A 22,603-nucleotide genomic window follows, 5' to 3' on the forward strand; every position below is an offset into this window, starting at 1 on the left:
AGACAGGGCCCTGTCATAAAAGAGAAAAGGTGTTTCTCCCTGCGCCTGAATGGCTTCACTTAAGGAGCCGACAGACCGCAAGTGAGTGAGGTGATCTATTGATGTGTCCAATGGGACACTACTCAGGCCTACCATTGTCTGTGAGGTGGGTGAGTTTTGAAAAGTGGTCAGAAAACTTGTCATTAGACATTGACACAATAGATGGAGACGAGATACTCCTAGCGTTAGGTCATATCAAAGACGCTGCTGCGTACGTACTAGAAACCATGAAATATATTGGTTTCTTGGGATCAAGAACCGCTACCATGGCAGTATCGGCTCGGAGGGCATTGTGGATTCACCAGTGGAATGCTGATGCAGATTCCAAAAGAAATATGGAGGCTCTCCCGTATAAAGGTGAGGCCTTGTTTGGTGATGGGCTGGATGCGTTAGTCTCGGCTGCTTCCGCAGGTAAGTCGACATTCTTGCCTTATGCTCCTACACCGGCGAAAAAGACACATCACTCTCACATACAGTCTTTTCGGCCCAACAAATACAAAAAGGCCAAAGGTCCCCCCTTTTTTTGCAGGTAGGGGAAGGGGAAAAGGAAAGAAATCCGCAGCGTCTCCCGGATCGCAGGAGCAGAAGTCCACCCCTGCTTCTGCCAAATCTGCAGCATAATGCTGGGGCTCCCTTGCGGGAGTCCGCTCTGGTGGGAACACGTCAGAAACTTTTCAGCCAAATCTGGATTCAATCTGGCCTGGACCAATGGGTCTTACAAATAGTGTCCCATGGGTACAGACTAGAGTTTCAAGACGTCCCCCCATGCCAATTTTTGAAATCGACCTTGCCAGCTTCTCTTCCGGGAAGAGAGGCAGTAACAACGGCAATTCAAAAATTATGTCAGGATCAGGTACTTGTCCTTGTACCCTTGGCACAGTAAGGAGAAGGTTTTTTATTCAAGCCTCTTCGTAGTTCCAAAGCCGGACGGCTCGGTCAGACCGATTTTTAAACCTGAAAAATCTGAATCTCTACCTGAAAAGGTTCATGTTTAAGATGGAATTCCTGAGGGTAGTGATTTCCAGTCTGGAAGAGGGGGACTTCATGGTGTCAGTAGACATAAAAGATGCTTACTTGCATGTTCCCATTTATCCTCCTCACCAAGCTTATCTGAGATTCGCAGTACAGGATTGCCATTACCAGTTTCAGATGTTGCCGTTCTGACTCTCCACGGCACTGAGGGTATTCACCAAGGTGATGGCGGAGATGATGGTCCTCCTTCGTTAAAAAGGAGTCAATATAGTTCCTTATCTGGACGAAGCGAGATCCAGGGAACAGTTGATGCAGAACATCGCACTCTCCCTGTCAATACTCCAACAACACGGTTGGATCATGAATTTTCCAAAGTCGCAGTTGGAACCGACGACAAGATTGTCCTTTTTAGGGATGATTCTGGACACAGACGTACGGAGAGTATTTCTTCCAGTGGAAAAGGCTCTGGAAATCCAGAAAATGGTCAAACAAATATTGAAACCAACAAGCGTGTCGATCCATCAATGCATTCGGTTGTTCGGGAAAATGGTAGCGGCCTACGAGGCCATACAGTTTGGCCGATTTCATGCCAGAGTATTCCAGTGGGACCTGTTGGACAAGTGGTCCGGATCCCACCTACACATGCACCGGAAAATAATCCTGTCCCCCAAAGCCAGGATTTCGCTCCTGTGGTGGCTACACAGTTCTCACCTACTAGAGGGACGCAGGTTTGGGATTCACGACTGGGTCCTAATAACCACGGATGCAAGTCTCTGAGGCTGGGGAACTGTCACACAGGGGGAAAGCTTCCAAGGGAAATGGTCAAGTCGGGAAGCCTGCCTTCACATAAACGTTCTGGAATTGAGAGCCATTTACAATGGCCTTCTACAAGCGGTACATCTTCTTCAAGATCCCGTGCAGATCCAGTCGGACAATGTAACAGCAGTCGCGTACATAAACAGGCAAGGCGGAACGAAAAGCAGAGCAGCAATGGCAGAAGTGACAAGGATTCTCCTCTGGGCAGAAAGACATGTTAGAGCTCTGTCAGCAATTTTCATTCCGGGAGTGGACAACTGGGAAGCAGACTTCCTCAGCAGACACGATCTCCATCCAGGAGAGTGGGGCCTCCACCAAGAAGTCTTCGCAGAGGTGACAAGTCTTTGGGGAGTTCCTCAAGTAGACATGATGGCATCTAAACAAGAAGCTTCAGAGATATTGTTCCAGGTCGAGAGACCCTCAAGCAATAGCAGTGGATGCACTGGTGACCCAGTGGGTGTTTCGGTCGGTATATGTTTGGCCTAATGGTGCGGATCCCTCTTCTCCTTTGTGGGGAAATAGAGCTTTTGCTGAATTGCTTAACTTAGATGGTGGTTCTCTGTAGTCGTCTCCTGGGGTCTCCACTCTGGGACTTATTTATTGTGCAAGTTCCTTTATGCCGCTCAGTCCTGAGTTTGATCTTCTAAGATCTATGTTTTCTCTGTATTTATATCTCAGGCATGCATAGTGAGCACAGTGGGGATGGAGCACTCCTGCTTTTATGGAATCACCTATGCGCACTATGTTGCATACTCTCCCTTAAGAAAACCATATTATACATATGTACAGCATGTTCCTACTTATTAACATTACACCTTATCGCTGTATTTTATGACTTTTTCTCTTTTGTTCATTGCTGTTTGTTTTTACTTATTGAGGTTTTATGTTCTATGTATTACCCATGTTGCTTATCAGTTGTGTAAGCTTACTACCCTTACTGGTCTCATAGTGCATCACTAGTATATTAATGTTACGTCAACTGTTATTTTTCTTTTAAACTTAAAGTGGGTACACACTAGGCGCTATGTTTGGTGAGCAACATTGTCTAGTGTGTCCCCCTCCCGGGCCGGGATGCCCGACGTGGGTATACACACTGTACGATATCGCACAGTGACGTCATGCCGCGGTCGGTCGGAGCATGCAGCTTTGAACAATGAGTCCAAATTTAGCTGCATGCACGCCCGAGACCGAGGGTCATTAACGACCCGTGGGGCTGCGCATCGCTCATCGTTTACAGCGTACACACTAGTCGATATAGTAAACGACTTCGCTCAGGAAGAGCCAGATCAAGCAATGTCATTTACTATATTGACTAATGTGTATGGGCCTTTAGAAGTATGCATTTATATTTTTTGTTTAGAAAAGCTCAATAAATATACATGATTACAAAATAAGACTGACTTGTTCAAAACAATAAAGTGAAAATAATATTAATGGTGTGTACACACGGTGAGATTTTTTCTTACGATTTTCACTATATAGTCAAAATCATAAGAAAAGTTAGTGCAGATCTCAAGGTGAAAGTCACCTTGCGATCCCGATTCGATACCGATCTCTATAGAAGAGATAGTCAAAATTGACACTTAGCCAAAATCGCACATAGTCAGTATCACAAGCACACTCATTATGTGCTTGCGATACTGACTATGTGCCAACCTAGCCCCTGTCGCATAGTGAGAATCGGGCATAGCCCGAATCTCACCGTGTGCATGGGCCATAAGTTAAGCTTTGTCTAGGATGAAGTAACATTTAGTACATTAAAAAGAGCAGATTTGTGGCCACTGTGTCCATTATAGTTTATGTTCCTTGATAGCCTCCTTCTAATTACAGGTATTCACTGTGACAACGTCTGTGCTCAGGGCCGCTGGGGACCCAACTGCTCCCTCTCATGTCACTGTGAGAATGGGGGGTCATGCTCACCTGAGGATGGGAGCTGTGAGTGTGCACCAGGATATCGGGGAACCCTGTGCCAGAGAAGTAAGGAAAACCCACACCACAGAGAAATTTATGTCATATGGGTTTTGTACCGTTCACCATTTTATCCTCTTCAAAGAAGTAATCTTATGATTTATTACCTGTTTAAGTTATCTTGTGCAGTTATCTCTTTAGTCATGGAAATAATGTTATAAATAAATGATAATTGGGCAGCACGGTTGGAGTGGTGGTTAATATTACTTCCTTTCATCACTATGGTATTGTGTTCTATTCCAACCAATGTGCTATCTGTGTAGAGTTTGTATGTTCTTTACATGCTTGTGTGGGTATCCTCCAGGTGTTCCAGCTTTCTCTCACAATCTTAAAGCATAATGGTAGATTATTTAGTTTAATTCTAAAGTGCCTGTGTGTAAGTATTCTCTGTGGCATATGTGTGCACTATATATAAATATCAGTTAAATAAAATATAATAATTATACATGTATTATAACAGTATGTGTGCAGTTAACTCTATAGATGGCACTGCTGAGCTAGAGTTGGGCCTATGTAAATGGTCCTCTGTTGCAGTACAGTTTGAACATAACACTATTCCAGTGTGTTCTCTTGTATGCTTCATCCTCAATATCAGTGTTTTTATTGTCATATCAATGTGCTAGCTCATAACACACGTTCACTGTAAACTCCTGTTGCATATTCACTATCATATAATATAGCACACACCTTCACCTTCATGTGACTGTGTCATCACCTGTCACAGGGGTAGGCAGCCTGTGGCATTTCAGCTGCTGTGGAACTACACATCCCAGCATACCCTGCAACAGTTTTAATATGATCTGACCGTAAAACTGTAGCAGGGCATGTGTAGTTCCCAGGCAGCTGGAGTGCCACAGGTTGTCTGTCTCTGACCTATCACACACTAGCGCTCACATTGTACCAGCTCCATTCACATTTACCAACACATCACCTCTGATCACATACCATATACCATCACCTATCGCACATATTCACCACCAGTGTACCAATTCTTATCACACATTCATACCTGTACCAACTCCTATAACAGCTCTGAATCAAGAGCTAGCTTACCTTTACCATCACCTCACTGATCCAACTCTTATGGTGCTTATTCACCATCATATATATGTGGCAGTTCCTATCATACACATTCCCCATCATATCTCTGTGACAGCTCCTGTCACACACTTTCACCATCACATTTCTGTCAGTGACGGACTGCTGCGCAAGAAAAGGGGGGAGGTCATAGCTCAAGGTGGCAAGACACGGGTCTCGGGGGCCTGGCCTCGCGGACCCGCCCCGTCTATCTGTAGTTTGCCCTGAGGCAAAGCAGAGTGCACAGAGGCGGAGCTGCTCGGCCTCCCTCTATCAATATGAGTCGGGCGGAGTGCCGGGAGGTTGAGCTGCTCCCTGTATGATCACATTTGCCAGAGGTGCCAGATGGGTAGTACGGCCCTGGTGTCATCTCCTATCACACACATTCACCATCATGTTCTGTACCAGCGCCTGTCACACATATTCACCTTCATATCTCTGTACCAGTGCCTGTTACACATAGTCACCTTCATATCTCTGTACCAGTGCCTGTTACACATATTCACCTTCATATCTCTGTGCCAGTTCCTATCATACACATTCTCATTCACATCTCTGTGCCAGTTCCCATCATACACATTCACCATCACATCTCTGTGCCAGTTCCCATCATACACATTCACCATCACATCTCTGTGCCAGTTCCCATCATACACATTCTCATTCACATCTCTGTGCCAGTTCCCATCATACACATTCACCATCACATCTCTGTGCCAGTTCCTATCATACACATTCTCATTCACATCTCTGTGCCAGTTCCCATCATACACATTCACCATCACATCTCTGTGCCAGTTCCCATCATACACATTCACCATCACATCTCTGTGCCAGTTCCCATCATACACATTCTCATTCACATCTCTGTGCCAGTTCCCATCATACACATTCACCATCACATCTCTCTGCCAGTTCCCATCATACACATTCACCATCACATCTCTGTGCCAGTTCCCATCATACACATTCTCATTCACATCTCTGTGCCAGTTCCCATCATACACATTCACCATCACATCTCTCTGCCAGTTCCCATCATACACATTCTCATTCACATCTCTGTGCCAGTTCCCATCATACACATTCACCATCACATCTCTATGCCAGTTCCTATCATACACATTCACCATCACATCTCTCTGCCAGTTCCCATCATACACATTCTCATTCACATCTCTGTGCCAGTTCCCATCTTACACATTCACCATCACATCTCTGTGCCAGTTCCCATCATACACATTCACCATCACATCTCTGTGCCAGTTCCCATCATACACATTCACCATCACATCTCTATGCCAGTTCCTATCATACACATTCAGCATCACATCTCTGTGCCAGTTCCTATCATACACATTCACCTTCATATCTCTGTGCCAGTTCCTATCATACACATTCAGCATCATATCTCTGAGCCAGTTCCTATCATACAAATTCAGCATCACATCTCTGTGCCAGTTCCTATCATACACATTCACCTTCATATCTCTGTGCCAGTTCCTATCATACACATTCACCATCACATCTCTGTGCCAGTTCCTATCATACACATTCAGCATCACATCTCTGTGCCAGTTCCCATCACACACATTCACCATCACATCTCTGTGCCAGTTCCTATCATACACATTCACCATCACATCTCTGTGCCAGTTCCCATCATACACATTCACCATCACATCTCTGTGCCAGTTCCCATCATACACATTCACCATCACATCTCTGTGCCAGTTCCTATCATACACATTCACCATCACATCTCTGTGCCAGTTCCTATCATACACATTCACCATCACATCTCTGTGCCAGTTCCTATCATACACATTCACCATCACATCTCTGTGCCAGTTCCTATCATACACATTCACCATCACATCTCTGTGCCAGTTCCCATCATACACATTCACCATCACATCTCTGTGCCAGTTCCGATCACACACATTCACCATCACATCTCTGTGCCAGTCCCCATCATACACATTCACCATCACATCTCTGTGCCAGTTCCTATCATACACATTCACCATCACATCTCTGTGCCAGTTCCCATCATACACATTCACCATCACATCTCTGTGCCAGTTCCCATCATACACATTCACCATCACATCTCTGTGCCAGTTCCCATCACACACATTCACCATCACATCTCTGCGCCAGTTCCTATCATACACATTCACCATCACATCTCTGTGCCAGTTCCCATCATACACATTCACCATCACATCTCTGTGCCAGTTCCCATCATACACATTCACCATCACATCTCTGTGCCAGTTCCTATCATACACATTCACCATCACATCTCTGTGCCAGTTCCTATCATACACATTCACCATCACATCTCTGTGCCAGTTCCCATCATACACATTCACCATCACATCTCTGTGCCAGTTCCTATCATACACATTCACCATCACATCTCTGTGCCAGTTCCTATCATACACATTCAGCATCACATCTCTGTGCCAGTTCCCATCATACACATTCACCATCACATCTCTGTGCCAGTTCCCATCATACACATTCACCATCACATCTCTGTGCCAGTTCCCATCATACACAGTTGTGATAGCCGGGCAGCGACCGGCCCATCAGTGATTTTAAAAAAGCATTGCACACCAGGCCATGTCATCACATAAGCAAGCAGTTTATTCACAGTTCAGACAGGGTTATCACGACAGTAACATTTAACTCCTTGTTCTCCTCTCCAGCGCAATATTCATATGGGTTACATCAAGTTACATCTCCTTTCATTTGCTTCACGGGCAATAACAGCATTTACAGTGATGTGACATCATTACAGTACAGTACATACCAGCGCAGTCTCTGGGAATCAGTAGTGCGGCTTTCGCAAACTGAAATTCATTTTAGTGTGCTCTCCCCCATTCGTAGGGGCTCCATCTAAACGGGATCTCATGTACACGTTACTGGGGGCCTTCCGCCAAACGTGGTTCCTACCACTCACCCAGGTCGTCCTATCCCGCAGACTCACACCTCCCGTCCTGCTTCTTGGGTACCCCTGAAGGTCCTTTGTTCCTGGTTACTTCCACTGTACTCTGCATACGGTGGCTCTCACACTGCACTCTCCATCTCTCGCTGAAGCTGCTGGCTCTCCTGTCACACTGCAGATATGGGCTCTCCTTCTTCATAGCAACACCCACACGCTGCTCTTCTCTCCATCATGCCAGGGACTGTGGAGTGCCATTCTTGTTCCACAGTCCCCAGCCTGCGTTTCTCCAGGACACTTAGCCTGTGCCTTCCATCCTCAGTCCTCAGCTCACACTGCCCTGTCCTGTGCTTTGTTCCTTTTTCTAAAATCCCCCTACACTTCCTGTCCTAACCTCTTACATGTCACAGGGTCTGCAAGTAACTGGTTGGGGCCATAAAACTCCCCCACTCACTGATAAGAATTAAATGGCTTTTGGAACTTTCCAATATCTCTTGTCTCCTAACATTCCAGTATGCCACATACACCCCTGCTAAAATCTTGCGTGTCCCCACGCAATATAACTAATTAACTATGAGCTTGCAAAAAGTCTAGCAAGGAACAGTCTCTTATACTCTACAGCAAGGTCAAAACATAACACACAATAAACAAGCATAATTGAAGTATACATCATACACAATATAACAATCACATGAGCAAAAAAACATGGCATGCAAACACACAATATAACAATCACATGAGCAGAAAAACATGGCATGCAAAACATCACATGAAATACAAATCACATATACTGCTGCCTATTTCCTGTGAATTACAGTCCTGGGTCACAGATGATCATGAATGTTCCAACATCTTCTGGCAATTGTGCCAAACACTTAGAACCTGCCCGTGCCGGCCCTTGTCTCCCCCAGTTCGCTGGGTCAAAAGAGATAGGTGGCTTTCATGGGCCCCTCCCAATAAAGTTTTCCCCAAATTGTCAAATAAATCTTCGGTACCGATCCTGTTCGCGGACGCCAAGTTGTGATAGCCGGGCAGCGACCGGCCCATCAGTGATTTTAAAAAAGCATTGCACACCAGGCCATGTCATCACATAAGCAAGCAGTTTATTCACAGTTCAGACAGGGTTATCACGACAGTAACATTTAACTCCTTGTTCTCCTCTCCAGCGCAATATTCATATGGGTTACATCAAGTTACATCTCCTTTCATTTGCTTCACGGGCAATAACAGCATTTACAGTGATGTGACATCATTACAGTACAGTACATACCAGCGCAGTCTCTGGGAATCAGTAGTGCGGCTTTCGCAAACTGAAATTCATTTTAGTGTGCTCTCCCCCATTCGCTAGGGGCTCCATCTAAACGGGATCTCATGTACACGTTACTGGGGGCCTTCCGCCAAACGTGGTTCCTACCACTCACCCAGGTCGTCCTATCCCGCAGACTCACACCTCCCGTCCTGCTTCTTGGGTACCCCTGAAGGTCCTTTGTTCCTGGTTACTTCCACTGTACTCTGCATACGGTGGCTCTCACACTGCACTCTCCATCTCTCGCTGAAGCTGCTGGCTCTCCTGTCACACTGCAGATATGGGCTCTCCTTCTTCATAGCAACACCCACACGCTGCTCTTCTCTCCATCATGCCAGGGACTGTGGAGTGCCATTCTTGTTCCACAGTCCCCAGCCTGCGTTTCTCCAGGACACTTAGCCTGTGCCTTCCATCCTCAGTCCTCAGCTCACACTGCCCTGTCCTGTGCTTTGTTCCTTTTTCTAAAATCCCCCTACACTTCCTGTCCTAACCTCTTACATGTCACAGGGTCTGCAAGTAACTGGTTGGGGCCATAAAACTCCCCCACTCACTGATAAGAATTAAATGGCTTTTGGAACTTTCCAATATCTCTTGTCTCCTAACATTCCAGTATGCCACATACACCCCTGCTAAAATCTTGCGTGTCCCCACGCAATATAACTAATTAACTATGAGCTTGCAAAAAGTCTAGCAAGGAACAGTCTCTTATACTCTACAGCAAGGTCAAAACATAACACACAATAAACAAGCATAATTGAAGTATACATCATACACAATATAACAATCACATGAGCAAAAAAACATGGCATGCAAACACACAATATAACAATCACATGAGCAGAAAAACATGGCATGCAAAACATCACATGAAATACAAATCACATATACTGCTGCCTATTTCCTGTGAATTACAGTCCTGGGTCACAGATGATCATGAATGTTCCAACATCTTCTGGCAATTGTGCCAAACACTTAGAACCTGCCCGTGCCGGCCCTTGTCTCCCCCAGTTCGCTGGGTCAAAAGAGATAGGTGGCTTTCATGGGCCCCTCCCAATAAAGTTTTCCCCAAATTGTCAAATAAATCTTCGGTACCGATCCTGTTCGCGGACGCCAAGTTGTGATAGCCGGGCAGCGACCGGCCCATCAGTGATTTTAAAAAAGCATTGCACACCAGGCCATGTCATCACATAAGCAAGCAGTTTATTCACAGTTCAGACAGGGTTATCACGACAGTAACATTTAACTCCTTGTTCTCCTCTCCAGCGCAATATTCATATGGGTTACATCAAGTTACATCTCCTTTCATTTGCTTCACGGGCAATAACAGCATTTACAGTGATGTGACATCATTACAGTACAGTACATACCAGCGCAGTCTCTGGGAATCAGTAGTGCGGCTTTCGCAAACTGAAATTCATTTTAGTGTGCTCTCCCCCATTCGCTAGGGGCTCCATCTAAACGGGATCTCATGTACACGTTACTGGGGGCCTTCCGCCAAACGTGGTTCCTACCACTCACCCAGGTCGTCCTATCCCGCAGACTCACACCTCCCGTCCTGCTTCTTGGGTACCCCTGAAGGTCCTTTGTTCCTGGTTACTTCCACTGTACTCTGCATACGGTGGCTCTCACACTGCACTCTCCATCTCTCGCTGAAGCTGCTGGCTCTCCTGTCACACTGCAGATATGGGCTCTCCCTCTTCATAGCAACACCCACACGCTGCTCTTCTCTCCATCATGCCAGGGACTGTGGAGTGCCATTCTTGTTCCACAGTCCCCAGCCTGCGTTTCTCCAGGACACTTAGCCTGTGCCTTCCATCCTCAGTCCTCAGCTCACACTGCCCTGTCCTGTGCTTTGTTCCTTTTTCTAAAATCCCCCTACACTTCCTGTCCTAACCTCTTACATGTCACAGGGTCTGCAAGTAACTGGTTGGGGCCATAAAACTCCCCCACTCACTGATAAGAATTAAATGGCTTTTGGAACTTTCCAATATCTCTTGTCTCCTAACATTCCAGTATGCCACACATTCACCATCACATCTCTGTGCCAGTTCCCGTCATACACATTCACCATCACATCTCTGTGCCAGTTCCCATCATACACATTCAGCATCACATCTCTGTGCCAGTTCCCATCATACACATTCACCATCACATCTCTGTGCCAGTTCCCATCATACACATTCACCATCGCATCTCTGTGCCAGTTCCTATCATACACATTCAGCATCACATCTCTGTGCCAGTTCCTATCACACACATTCTCATTCACATCTCTGTGCCAGTTCCCATCATACACATTCACCATCACATCTCTGTGCCAGTTCCTATCATACACATTCACCATCACATCTCTGTGCCAGTTCCCATCATACACATTCACCATCACATCTCTGTGCCAGTTCCTATCATACACATTCAGCATCACATCTCTGTGCCAATTCCTATCATACACATTCACCATCACATCTCTGTGCCAGTTCCCATCATACACATTCACCATCACATCTCTGTGCCAGTTCCTATCATACACATTCACCATCACATCTCTGTGCCAGTTCCCATCATACACATTCAGCATCACATCTCTGTGCCAGTTCCTATCATACACATTCACCATCACATCTCTGTGCCAGTTCCCATCATACACATTCACCATCACATCTCTGTGCCAGTTCCTATCATACACATTCACCATCACATCTCTGTGCCAGTTCCCATCATACACATTCAGCATCACATCTCTGTGCCAGTTCCTATCATACACATTCACCATCACATCTCTGTGCCAGTTCCCATCATACACATTCACCATCACATCTCTGTGCCAGTTCCTATCATACACATTCACATCTCTGTACCAGTTCCTATCATACACATTCAGCATCACATCTCTGTGCCAGTTCCTATCATACACATTCACCATCACATCTCTGTGCCAGTTCCCATCATACTCATTCACCATCACATCTCTGTGCCAGTTCCCATCATACACATTCACCATCACATCTCTGTGCCAGTTCCCATCATACACATTCACCATCACATCTCTGTGCCAGTTCCTGTCATACACATTCACCATCACATCTCTGTGCCAGTTCCTATCATACACATTCAGCATCACATCTCTGTGCCAGTTCCCATCATACACATTCACCATCACATCTCTGTGCCAGTTCCCATCATACACATTCACCATCGCATCTCTGTGCCAGTTCCTATCATACACATTCAGCATCACATCTCTGTGCCAGTTCCTATCACACACATTCTCATTCACATCTCTGTGCCAGTTCCCATCATACACATTCACCATCACATCTCTGTGCCAGTTCCTATCATACACATTCAGCATCACATCTCTGTGCCAGTTCCCATCATACACATTCACCATCACATCTCTGTGCCAGTTCCCATCATACACATTCACCATCGCATCTCTGTGCCAGTTCCTATCATACACATTCAGCATCACATCTCTGTGCCAGTTCCTATCACACACATTCTCATTCACATCTCTGTGCCAGTTCCCATCATACACATTCACCATCACATCTCTGTGCCAGTTCCTATCATACACATTCACCATCACATCTCTGTGCCAGTTCCCATCATACACATTCACCATCACATCTCTGTGCCAGTTCCTATCATACACATTCAGCATCACATCTCTGTGCCAGTTCCTATCATACACATTCACCATCACATCTCTGTGCCAGTTCCCATCATACACATTCACCATCACATCTCTGTGCCAGTTCCTATCATACACATTCACCATCACATCTCTGTGCCAGTTCCCATCATACACATTCAGCATCACATCTCTGTGCCAGTTCCTATCATACACATTCACCATCACATCTCTGTGCCAGTTCCCATCATACACATTCACCATCACATCTCTGTGCCAGTTCCTATCATACACATTCACATCTCTGTACCAGTTCCTATCATACACATTCAGCATCACATCTCTGTGCCAGTTCCTATCATACACATTCACCATCACATCTCTGTGCCAGTTCCCATCATACTCATTCACCATCACATCTCTGTGCCAGTTCCCATCATACACATTCACCATCACATCTCTGTGCCAGTTCCCATCATACACATTCACCATCACATCTCTGTGCCAGTTCCTGTCATACACATTCACCATCACATCTCTGTGCCAGTTCCTATCATACACATTCAGCATCACATCTCTGTGCCAGTTCCCATCATACACATTCACCATCACATCTCTGTGCCAGTTCCCATCATACACATTCACCATCGCATCTCTGTGCCAGTTCCTATCATACACATTCAGCATCACATCTCTGTGCCAGTTCCTATCACACACATTCTCATTCACATCTCTGTGCCAGTTCCCATCATACACATTCACCATCACATCTCTGTGCCAGTTCCTATCATACACATTCACCATCACATCTCTGTGCCAGTTCCCATCATACACATTCACCATCACATCTCTGTGCCAGTTCCCATCATACACATTCACCATCACATCTCTGTGCCAGTTCCTATCATACACATTCACCATCACATCTCTGTGCCGGTTCCCATCATACACATTGATGTTCACCATCACATCTCTGTGCCAGTTCCTGTCATACACATTCACCATCACATCTCTGTGCCAGTTCCTATCATACACATTCTCATTCACATCTCTGTGCCAGTTTCTATCATACACATTCAGCATCATATCTCTGTGCCAGTTCCTATCATACACATTCACCATCACATCTCTGTGCCAGTTCCCATCATACACATTCACCATCACATCTCTGTGCCAGTTTCCATCATACACATTCACCATGACATCTCTGTGGCAGTTCCTATCACACACATTCTCATTCACATCTCTGTGCCAGTTCCCATCATACACATTCACCATCACATCTCTGTGCCAGTTTCCATCATACACATTCACAATGACATCTCTGTCCCAGTTCCCATCATACACATTCACCATCACATCTCTGTGCCAGTTCCCATCATACACATTCACCATCACATCTCTGTGCCAGTTTCCATCATACACATTCACCATGACATCTCTGTCCCAGTTCCTATCATACACATTCACCATCACATCTCTGTGCCAATTCCCATCATACACATTCATCATCGGTACACCACCTCCTTATCACACATTCACTATCATGCCATGGTTTCAGATCCCTGAGGTGAGGCAGAGTCTTTCCTGTCATACTATTGTTTGCACCAGAGTTTTGATTATATAAAGTAGGGTCGGGTACTCAGGGTCGACAACAAAAAGGTCGACACACCTTAGGTCGACGCCAATTGGTCGACACACCTTAGGTCGACATGGACAAAAGGTCGACAGGAAAAAGGTCGACATGAGTTTTTTATGTTTTTTTGGTGTCGTTTTCTTCGTAGAGTGACCGGGAACCCCAAATAGTGCACCGCGTCCCCTCGCATGGCTCGCTTCGCTCGCCATGCTTCGGGCATGGTGCCTTCGCTTCGCTCGGCACAGATTACCGTTCCAATCGTAATTCACGTGGATCGTTAATTATGAAAAGGTTCGAAAAAAGAAAAAAAAACATAAAAAACTTATGTCGACCTTTTTCCATGACGACCTTTTGTCCATGTCGACCTAAGGTGTGTCGACCAATTGGCATCGACCTAAGGTGTGTCGACCTTTTTGTTGTCGACCTGGAGTCCGGATACCATAAAGTATATGAAAAATACAAAGAATATGTTAGAAATATCTTCTTTGTATTATTTTACTAATTTTTATAGTCAAAACTCTGGAGTAAAGTCTATGGCAGGTGAGGCAGGAAGTTTTCCCAAACTCACCAAATTTCCAGGAGTTTACACTGCTGCACCTTTGCATAATGCCCACATGAACTCTTTGGCCCATACTGTATATGGTGTGTAAATCTGGCTCTGGTACTAGCCAGTGCCTCCTCAGCCATTTACCTCACCGCACATCCGTGTTGTCTACCCCATCTGTGTCTGTCTGTCTGCCCCCTGCACTTTAGAATGTAAGCTCTCATGAGCAGGGCCCTCTTCCATCATGTACCTTTCCTACTCTTACTTAATCCATGTTCTACTCCATACTCCCTTTGACGGCACCAAATCCCTTGGTTTTCTGCCACTCTGATACATATTTGTATCAGATGTGATGTGTGTACATGTGATAGGGAATATAGATTGTAAGCTCCACTGGGGCAGGGACTGATGTGAATGGCCAATTCTCTGTAAAGCGCTGCGGAATATGTGTGCGCTATATAAATAACTGGTAATAAATAATAAATAAATAAATAAATAAATATTTCAGTGTTGTCTGCTTATGTAGCTATGTTACTATACCCTGTACTATACTTGTCCTATATTGTCTTGAACTGTAAGTTACCTTTCTTCTTGTTTTGCTTATTTGTTTACATACTCTATAACTGGGCGCTGCGGATCCCTTGTGGCGCCATATAAATAAAGGTTAATAATAATATATGCATTGTCAAAGTCGAAAAATATTCCAGTACATACACCACGTACTAACAACACACACATGCCCGCTGCGCGTGCACTTGTTCCGCCGTGCGTGCACATATCCACAATTTGCGTATGGTCGCTCCCGCGGTCCTGCGCGTGGTATGGGTATTTACGGCGGAGTTTGTGAGCGCATAAAGGGTTATCAAAACATCACATATTTAATCCAAATAGTGCACATTGTACACATAGCTCCCCTGCACCACATCAGCAAGTATCAACAGTTTAAATGATTCCAGGACTAAGGGATTCGCCTTTGCATGATAGGAAGAGACAGACTAAGGTTATAAGGTGATGTCTAGTATCCAGCTGTAGGGTATTTTAAGGGTAACATTCCAGTGTTGGTTAGAGGAAGATCGCATGTTCCTGCGTATAGTTATGTGCAGAAGTAGAATATAGGTTTAAACTGTATTTACTGTATATTATGTATGCGGCGGGAATCCAGAGGAGACCACCCACAAGAGCAGTTGAGAAAGACATCGCCTACCTATTCAAATCAACCTATGACCTCTCCTGTAATGTAAAGATGCATCTCTGTGTCCAATGGACAAAGGGATTACAGTATCCATTGTATTGCTTTTGGAACTAGTGTATAAAAAGCCTGTTGCTGCCTGGCCGGTCAGAAGACTCTTAACGCTATCTACCTGATTAGCGGAGGACTGGACCAGGTTGCGCAAGCGAATATTCTCACGTATGTACATTGACTGTAGCCATTTACTCTGTTGTATTGTAGTGTATAAATTGTATTGTTATCCCCTTCCAGATATATATACGCTGAGGTGTCGGAGCCCAGTGTTTAACTACAAATCGGTGTTGTGTCCTCTTTTCCCTGCTAGGGTTTAAAGCGTATTACATTACCTGACTGTATAAGATTTAAAAGTGTATTGATAAGCTGTGTACGCGCTGCGGGTACTTCGTACCGTCAGCGCTGCATAAGGTTTAAGGTGTAACATCATTGCAGTGCTTTGCTGCATAAGGTTTAGAGTGTAATAATATCATTGCATTGCATTACTAATAAGGTCTAAAGTATATCAAGAGTGTGTGCGCGCTGTGTGTACTTTGTACCCCCAGCGCGGCGTTTGTACGCTAAGTCCGTACACGGTACGGGATTCTGTGCGCAAATAGCGTACAGAGTACGTAGCGTGTGTATTAAGTCTAGCGGCCGCAGCGGCTCCATGGTAAAAGTGTGTTTAAAGTTATAGCTTTATGGTTTAAGATAATATCGACATTATCAGCATCTAAGATATTATCCTCATTACAGCGTGTTCTGACTTTTCACTGAATCGTTACAGTTTGTTCTTCCGGATCCTTTGGACACCGCTGCAGCCAGACATGTCCCCAGTGTGCTCACTCTAGCGGCCCATGTCATCACATATCCGGCCACTGTGACTGCCTGCCAGGATTCTATGGCCCCCTCTGTAACCAAGGTAATAATCAGATGTTCCTGACATGTAATCCACACAGTGGAAGTCAGCACAGAAAGGTGACATGATAAACCTTGTAACATCTGTTTTGTTGGATTTTAGGCTGAGGATTTACAGACTCTGAGGGTTATTTACTAACATTAGATATAGATGCAAATTTGCACTGAGCTGTACCAACCAATCAGACATTGGCCCTCATTCCGAGTTGTTCGCTCGTTATTTTTCATCGCATCGCAGCGATTTTCCGCAAACTGCGCATGCGCAATGTTCGCACTGCGGCTGCGCCAAGTAAATTTGCTAAGAAGTTTGGTATTTTACTCACGGCATTACGAGGTTTTTTCTTCGTTCTGGTGATCGTTGTGTGATTGACAGGAAGTGGGTGTTTCTGGGCGGAAACTGGCCGTTTTATGGGAGTGTGTGAAAAAACGCTGCTGTTTCTGGGAAAAACGCGGGAGTGGCTGGAGAAACGGGGGAGTGTCTGGGCGAACGCTGGGTGTGTTTGTGATGTCAAACCAGGAACGACAAGCACTGAACTGATCGCACTGGAAGAGTAAGTCTCGAGCTACTCAGAAACTGCAAAGTAAAATCATTTCGCAATATTGCGAATACATCGTTTGCAATTCAGCTAAGCTAAGATTCACTCCCAGAGGGCGGCGGCTTAGCGTGTGCAATGCTGCGAAAATCGTCTAGCGAGCGAACAACTCGGAATGAGGGCCCTTGTTTCATTGCCTGACGTGTCCTGGGCAGATAAAATCTAATTGTCTATTGGTTGCTATGATTTAGTACCATTCTGCATCTAAAGTTAGTGAATAACCCTGTGTACTTTGGAGTGGCTCTCCATTACTCTTACATCAGAATAAATGACTTTGTACAGGTGCTGGGAATGAGTTAGTCACTGTACTATATCTGTCCGTGTGCTTGTCCTGTGTGGTTCTGTCTGTTCCCCTCATATCGGAATGCAGTTAGGACACTCAGCGAGGCAGACGATACTGGAGCGGAGCTTTATCACTGCTACCAGGCGCTGCCTCATTACCTAGATCTCTTTTCTTGGAAGACAAAATCAAGCCAGAAAAAAATCCTTCATGGGGATGGAGGGCTGCTTATCAGATGGTTTGGGCAGGAGGGGGACAGGTGACTGGGATTCAGGAGCTGCACAGAGGGAGGGGGTAGCTTGCTAATGTCCCTGTCACACGGCTTGCGGATTACGCTGTCTGTGTGATTGGATGGTCTGTGCAAAGATAAGGTTTTATCACAATGGCATTTTTCTGATGTTTCCTTGTGGGATTCAGTTTTCTGATAATAAACCTGTGACAACCTCCCTCACTGTGTGAAATAATGCAGAAACACATCATCCCAGCGATGTGTCAGGACACCTCCACCCCTAAACATCAACAAGCTGCATTCACTGTCGCCGCCAAGAAGCTGCACAGAGGGGGATAATTAGGGGGTGAACCACCCCCTTGCGACAAACTAGAGTTTAGCGTTTCCTCTCTGCTCTCTGTGTCATTATATAAAAATAACAGCAATCATTTAGCTAGTGAAATACTCCATTGGGTGTCCTCATATTTCCAGTATACTCTATTTGTCCCCCACCTCCGAGATTTCAGTCACTTATTTTCCTTATTTAAAGTAAAAAATGTTTTGGTAGGTATTTTATACAAATATGTTTCCATATAAGTGATTGGCAGGTGCCATGAAGAAAACTGCATACATGATAGCGCAAATCACACTAGCAGCCTAATACAGCAAAACCGTTCCACGGTGTCTGAGGCAGCCCGGACTGAACGCTGAGGTTACTCTCTGGCGGAGCAGCTATGAATATTGCGTTAGCCCGTTGTAACCTATAGACATAATTAGCCGGCAGAGGATTCCCCCGGAACCCTCCCTGGCAATGGCTGCCGCACACAAGCAGGAGACCCGCTTCCACTCCGAGCACATCACTGGACAGGCTCCTTTCAGATCCGCTGTCCTTGCGGTTGCTTCCTATTACATTGTAATCCCATAATGCAATGCAATTCTGGGTGCTAATATCACGCCCGGATCGTATTGAGTATGCGATTAATGATAAATAGACCCTTAGCGCGCATGCTAGAAAGCCAATTAAAATGCATGGGTCATTGAAATGAATGGGAAAAGATGTTTGTAACAGATCTTCAGTTTCAATTTGTTCAAAAATGGCACAGATTGCTACAATTTACATTAGAGAGTATTAACAATGAGCTCACAGTGGTTTCTGTAATAGTCTGCGAGTTGCAGGCTCTGGCGAGATACCGGCAAGTATGTCCGCATTTTTAAAGCGCCAGTCATTTAAAACAAAAAAAAAACGTGTTTTATATGATTGCAACTTCAAAAATATAGACTTGTATTTCCACAAGAGGAGGAGGGGAACTGTTAGCTTGCCTGGGATTTTACAGCAATGAATATGAAATCTGAATAGTCTGCCTTTCATTCTGACAGTGTGCCCAAGTGGGAGATTTGGAAGGAGCTGTGCGGAGGTCTGTGCATGCAGCAACAATGCAACCTGCAACCCCATTGATGGATTGTGCCAATGCTACCCCGGCTGGATAGGCAGCGACTGCTCTGATGGTAACTGGCACCCTTAGACTCTGCCTCATTGCTGAGAAGTATTTAATCGGAACGTGAGCCATGTTGTCCCGTGTTGGTTTGCAGCATGCTGTGAGCCATTGCACATGCAGTGACTTTGTACAGAATCCAGGACAAGTGTATTTCCTGACACACTGTAGTATCCTGTAGTATTTTTCCTGTATTTTGGTGGCCTCACATTCCCTGAATTCTTTTCCTTGAGCTGAGATACTGCATACTAATGTCATTTATTGCTGTGGAGCCAGCGTATCCCGCATGGAGATACAATTGAATTACATGTTATATAAAATAAAGAGTTTGCAGTAGATGCTGACCTGCTCCTGACTGTGCTTTAATTGACTTAAACAATAATGTTTTTGTTCATTGGCAGTGATGGAGGAAACCGTAAGCTCAGTTAAAGTGGCCCTATCACTACAAATTATGTTTTCTCATTCAGGACTACTTTATAAATTACATCCCTATATATAGGAGGGAAACCTTGGGGCTCATTTAGAGTTGAAAGCAATTATAGCTATAATGTGTCCCTGTGCCCATTGGCAAAACCATGTCATAGTGCGGAGGGTCATTTAAAATGTGAAGGATTTAGAGTTGGGATGGGAGGGATCGTCTCCAAGTGCAACTCTAAATCGCAGTGTAAATGTAAAACTGACCAGTATTTGTGTGCTATGGGCCTTGTTCAGATTTCTTAGCAACCTAAAAAGTTAGCAATTTGGCAAAATCATGTGCACTGCAGGTGGGGCAGATGTAACATGTGCAGAGAGAGTTAGATTTGGGTGGGTTATATTGTTTCTGTGCAGGGTAAATACTGGCTGCTTTATTTTTACACTGTAATTTAGATTTCAGTTTGGACACACCTCACCCAAATCTAACTCTCTCTGCACATGTTATATCTGCCCCACCTGCAGTGCAGCTTGGCTTTGCCCAATTGCTATCTTTTTTGATTTGCTTACAAACCTGAATAGCCCCCTATATGCAAAAGTCTGAATGCAAGACAGAATTTACATTTGCACCCCTAGCATCACAGAACAACTTGTCAAGGCACAATTTGACACCCTTTAGAGGGTAGTGGCACATTCTCCTGACTGAAGTTACCTGTGTTTCATAAATGCCTACTAGGCATAACGCCACTGGAATTATTTGTGAGTGAGAGGGATAAGACTTCATTAACAAACTTTTTCTATTTTCAATCGAATATAGCGCCCCCCATTGTTCTGGAATATAATATATGTTTCCTTTGATTGCCATTTTACAAGCCCTTACCTGATGAGCCATGTGGTCTGCATAGAGGTGACCGGTCCACATTTGTTTTTGTTAACAGAATGTCCCTCTGGTCTATGGGGTCCGGATTGTATCCACACATGTAACTGCCACAATGATGCTGAGTGCAGCACATATGACGGAGAGTGTAAATGCACGGCTGGCTGGACGGGGCTGTACTGCACTCAAAGTAAGTACAGTGTGATAGACAGCTGAGTCCTTTCTGTATGTATTGCCTTAAAGTACTTTGTCCTAATATTCCACTTCAGATTTAGGCAGGCATTGGCTCGCCAGCTGTTATGGGACTACAAATCCCAGCAATGCACTCCTAGCCAGCAGTTATCAGAGCATGCTGTGACTTCTAATTCCATATTGATTGAAGTTCTACTTTTTAGGCTTCCTCTGCTCTATTTCGCATAGAAAGCCCCTTAATCACCACTAATTGAGAATGAATAAATGTAAAAGTGTCTTTCAACAATTGGCAGAATATATGATATTGATCAGTAGTTTTACTGTTTTCAGGAAACCATTGTGACCTCCACTCACCCCTTCCTGGGGACTGTCTAATCTGTTGCTTAGAAATTGTCATATTTAATATATTGAATGATTAAAGTGTTTTGAAGATATTTCTTTATTGCTAACAATGATTCTTTTATGTAGGAGTTAAGTTTTAAAACCAGTAATTTTGTTTAACCAAAAACACCACACATAATAATTACTTGGCAGGGCAGCAATATAGAGGGTGTCTCATGTAATCTCCCAATATCTCTGGTTTAGGAGGAGGGGGGTATTACATCCAGGCCACTGGAAGCACCGCCAGCCATCAGCCCCTTAGGGGTTTCTTTACTAAGCATTGGGGAGAGATAAAGTATCAGTCAGTCAGCTCCTGTCACATTAGAGGCTGTGTCTGAAAAAATGACAGGAGCTGGTTGGTTGGTTGGTAGTTTCTCGCTCTCCAAGGCTTAGTAAATATCCCCTAATATCCCCTAAGAATACACTTCCAATGCTGGGCTTTCCTGATGCAGGTACTCGTAGCATTGAAGGGATGTCACCTAGCAAACATATTTCTAAACTGTCTCTGAATTGGAAGGGGGGGGGGGGGGGTTAGGCAGTCTCTACAAATCAGAATAGTTGTTAGGTTTACCAGTTGAATACAAAGGTGTCTATTCAATTGGTGCAGGTATTTCCGACAGTCGGAAATACCGGCACTTTTCGACAGGAATAGGTTGAATTTGCATTCGACCTATTCAGTGCAAGTGCTGCTTTTCCGAATGTCAGAAAAAACGGCACTTGACGAAAGCCACATGGATCGGCAGATTAGCCACGGATCCACGGGTTTTGCAGAATTCACAGCAAATTCCGACAGGATTTTGGCCCCTTTTTTTCAACAATGCTGATCTAACTTCAAAAAAAGTCGGATCAGCATTGTCAAAAAACGGGCAAAACCTGTCGTAATTGCCAGAGAGTTGAATAATGCACAGTCAGATCCCCTCCGTCGGAGAGGATCCAACATGCATTGAATATCCCCCAAAAGTTGGGTTTTAATTAGTTTGGTTGTATTTAAACTGTAGAATAAACTGTGCAGATGAGCTGACTGTAACTCATTTTCTAAACAAAATTCAGTGCACTAAAGGAAATGAAAGGTTCAGAAACGGA

At 44.7% G+C, this 22,603-nt stretch overlaps 1 protein-coding gene and 1 long non-coding RNA gene across 9 annotated transcripts in view; one reads left to right on the forward strand and one right to left on the reverse strand.

The window, feature by feature from the left end:
* The window catches only part of MEGF11 (multiple EGF like domains 11), a 664,806-nt gene that overhangs the window by 555,873 nt on the left and 86,330 nt on the right, over positions 1-22,603 (forward strand). For all 7 annotated transcript variants that reach the window (XM_063925579.1, XM_063925580.1, XM_063925578.1 and 4 more), the window contains 4 exons: positions 3,658-3,804; positions 16,955-17,089; positions 19,544-19,672; positions 21,009-21,137. In XM_063925579.1, coding sequence (XP_063781649.1) covers positions 3,658-3,804; positions 16,955-17,089; positions 19,544-19,672; positions 21,009-21,137 — 540 coding nt within the window. The remainder of the gene's footprint in view (positions 1-3,657; positions 3,805-16,954; positions 17,090-19,543; positions 19,673-21,008; positions 21,138-22,603) is intronic.
* The window catches only part of LOC134931833 (uncharacterized), a 215,047-nt gene that overhangs the window by 134,628 nt on the left and 57,816 nt on the right, over positions 1-22,603 (reverse strand). The gene's annotated exons all lie outside the window — the stretch shown is intronic.

This window comes from Pseudophryne corroboree, chromosome 6 (genome assembly GCF_028390025.1).
Source record: "Pseudophryne corroboree isolate aPseCor3 chromosome 6, aPseCor3.hap2, whole genome shotgun sequence".
NCBI lineage: Eukaryota > Metazoa > Chordata > Amphibia > Anura > Myobatrachidae > Pseudophryne > Pseudophryne corroboree.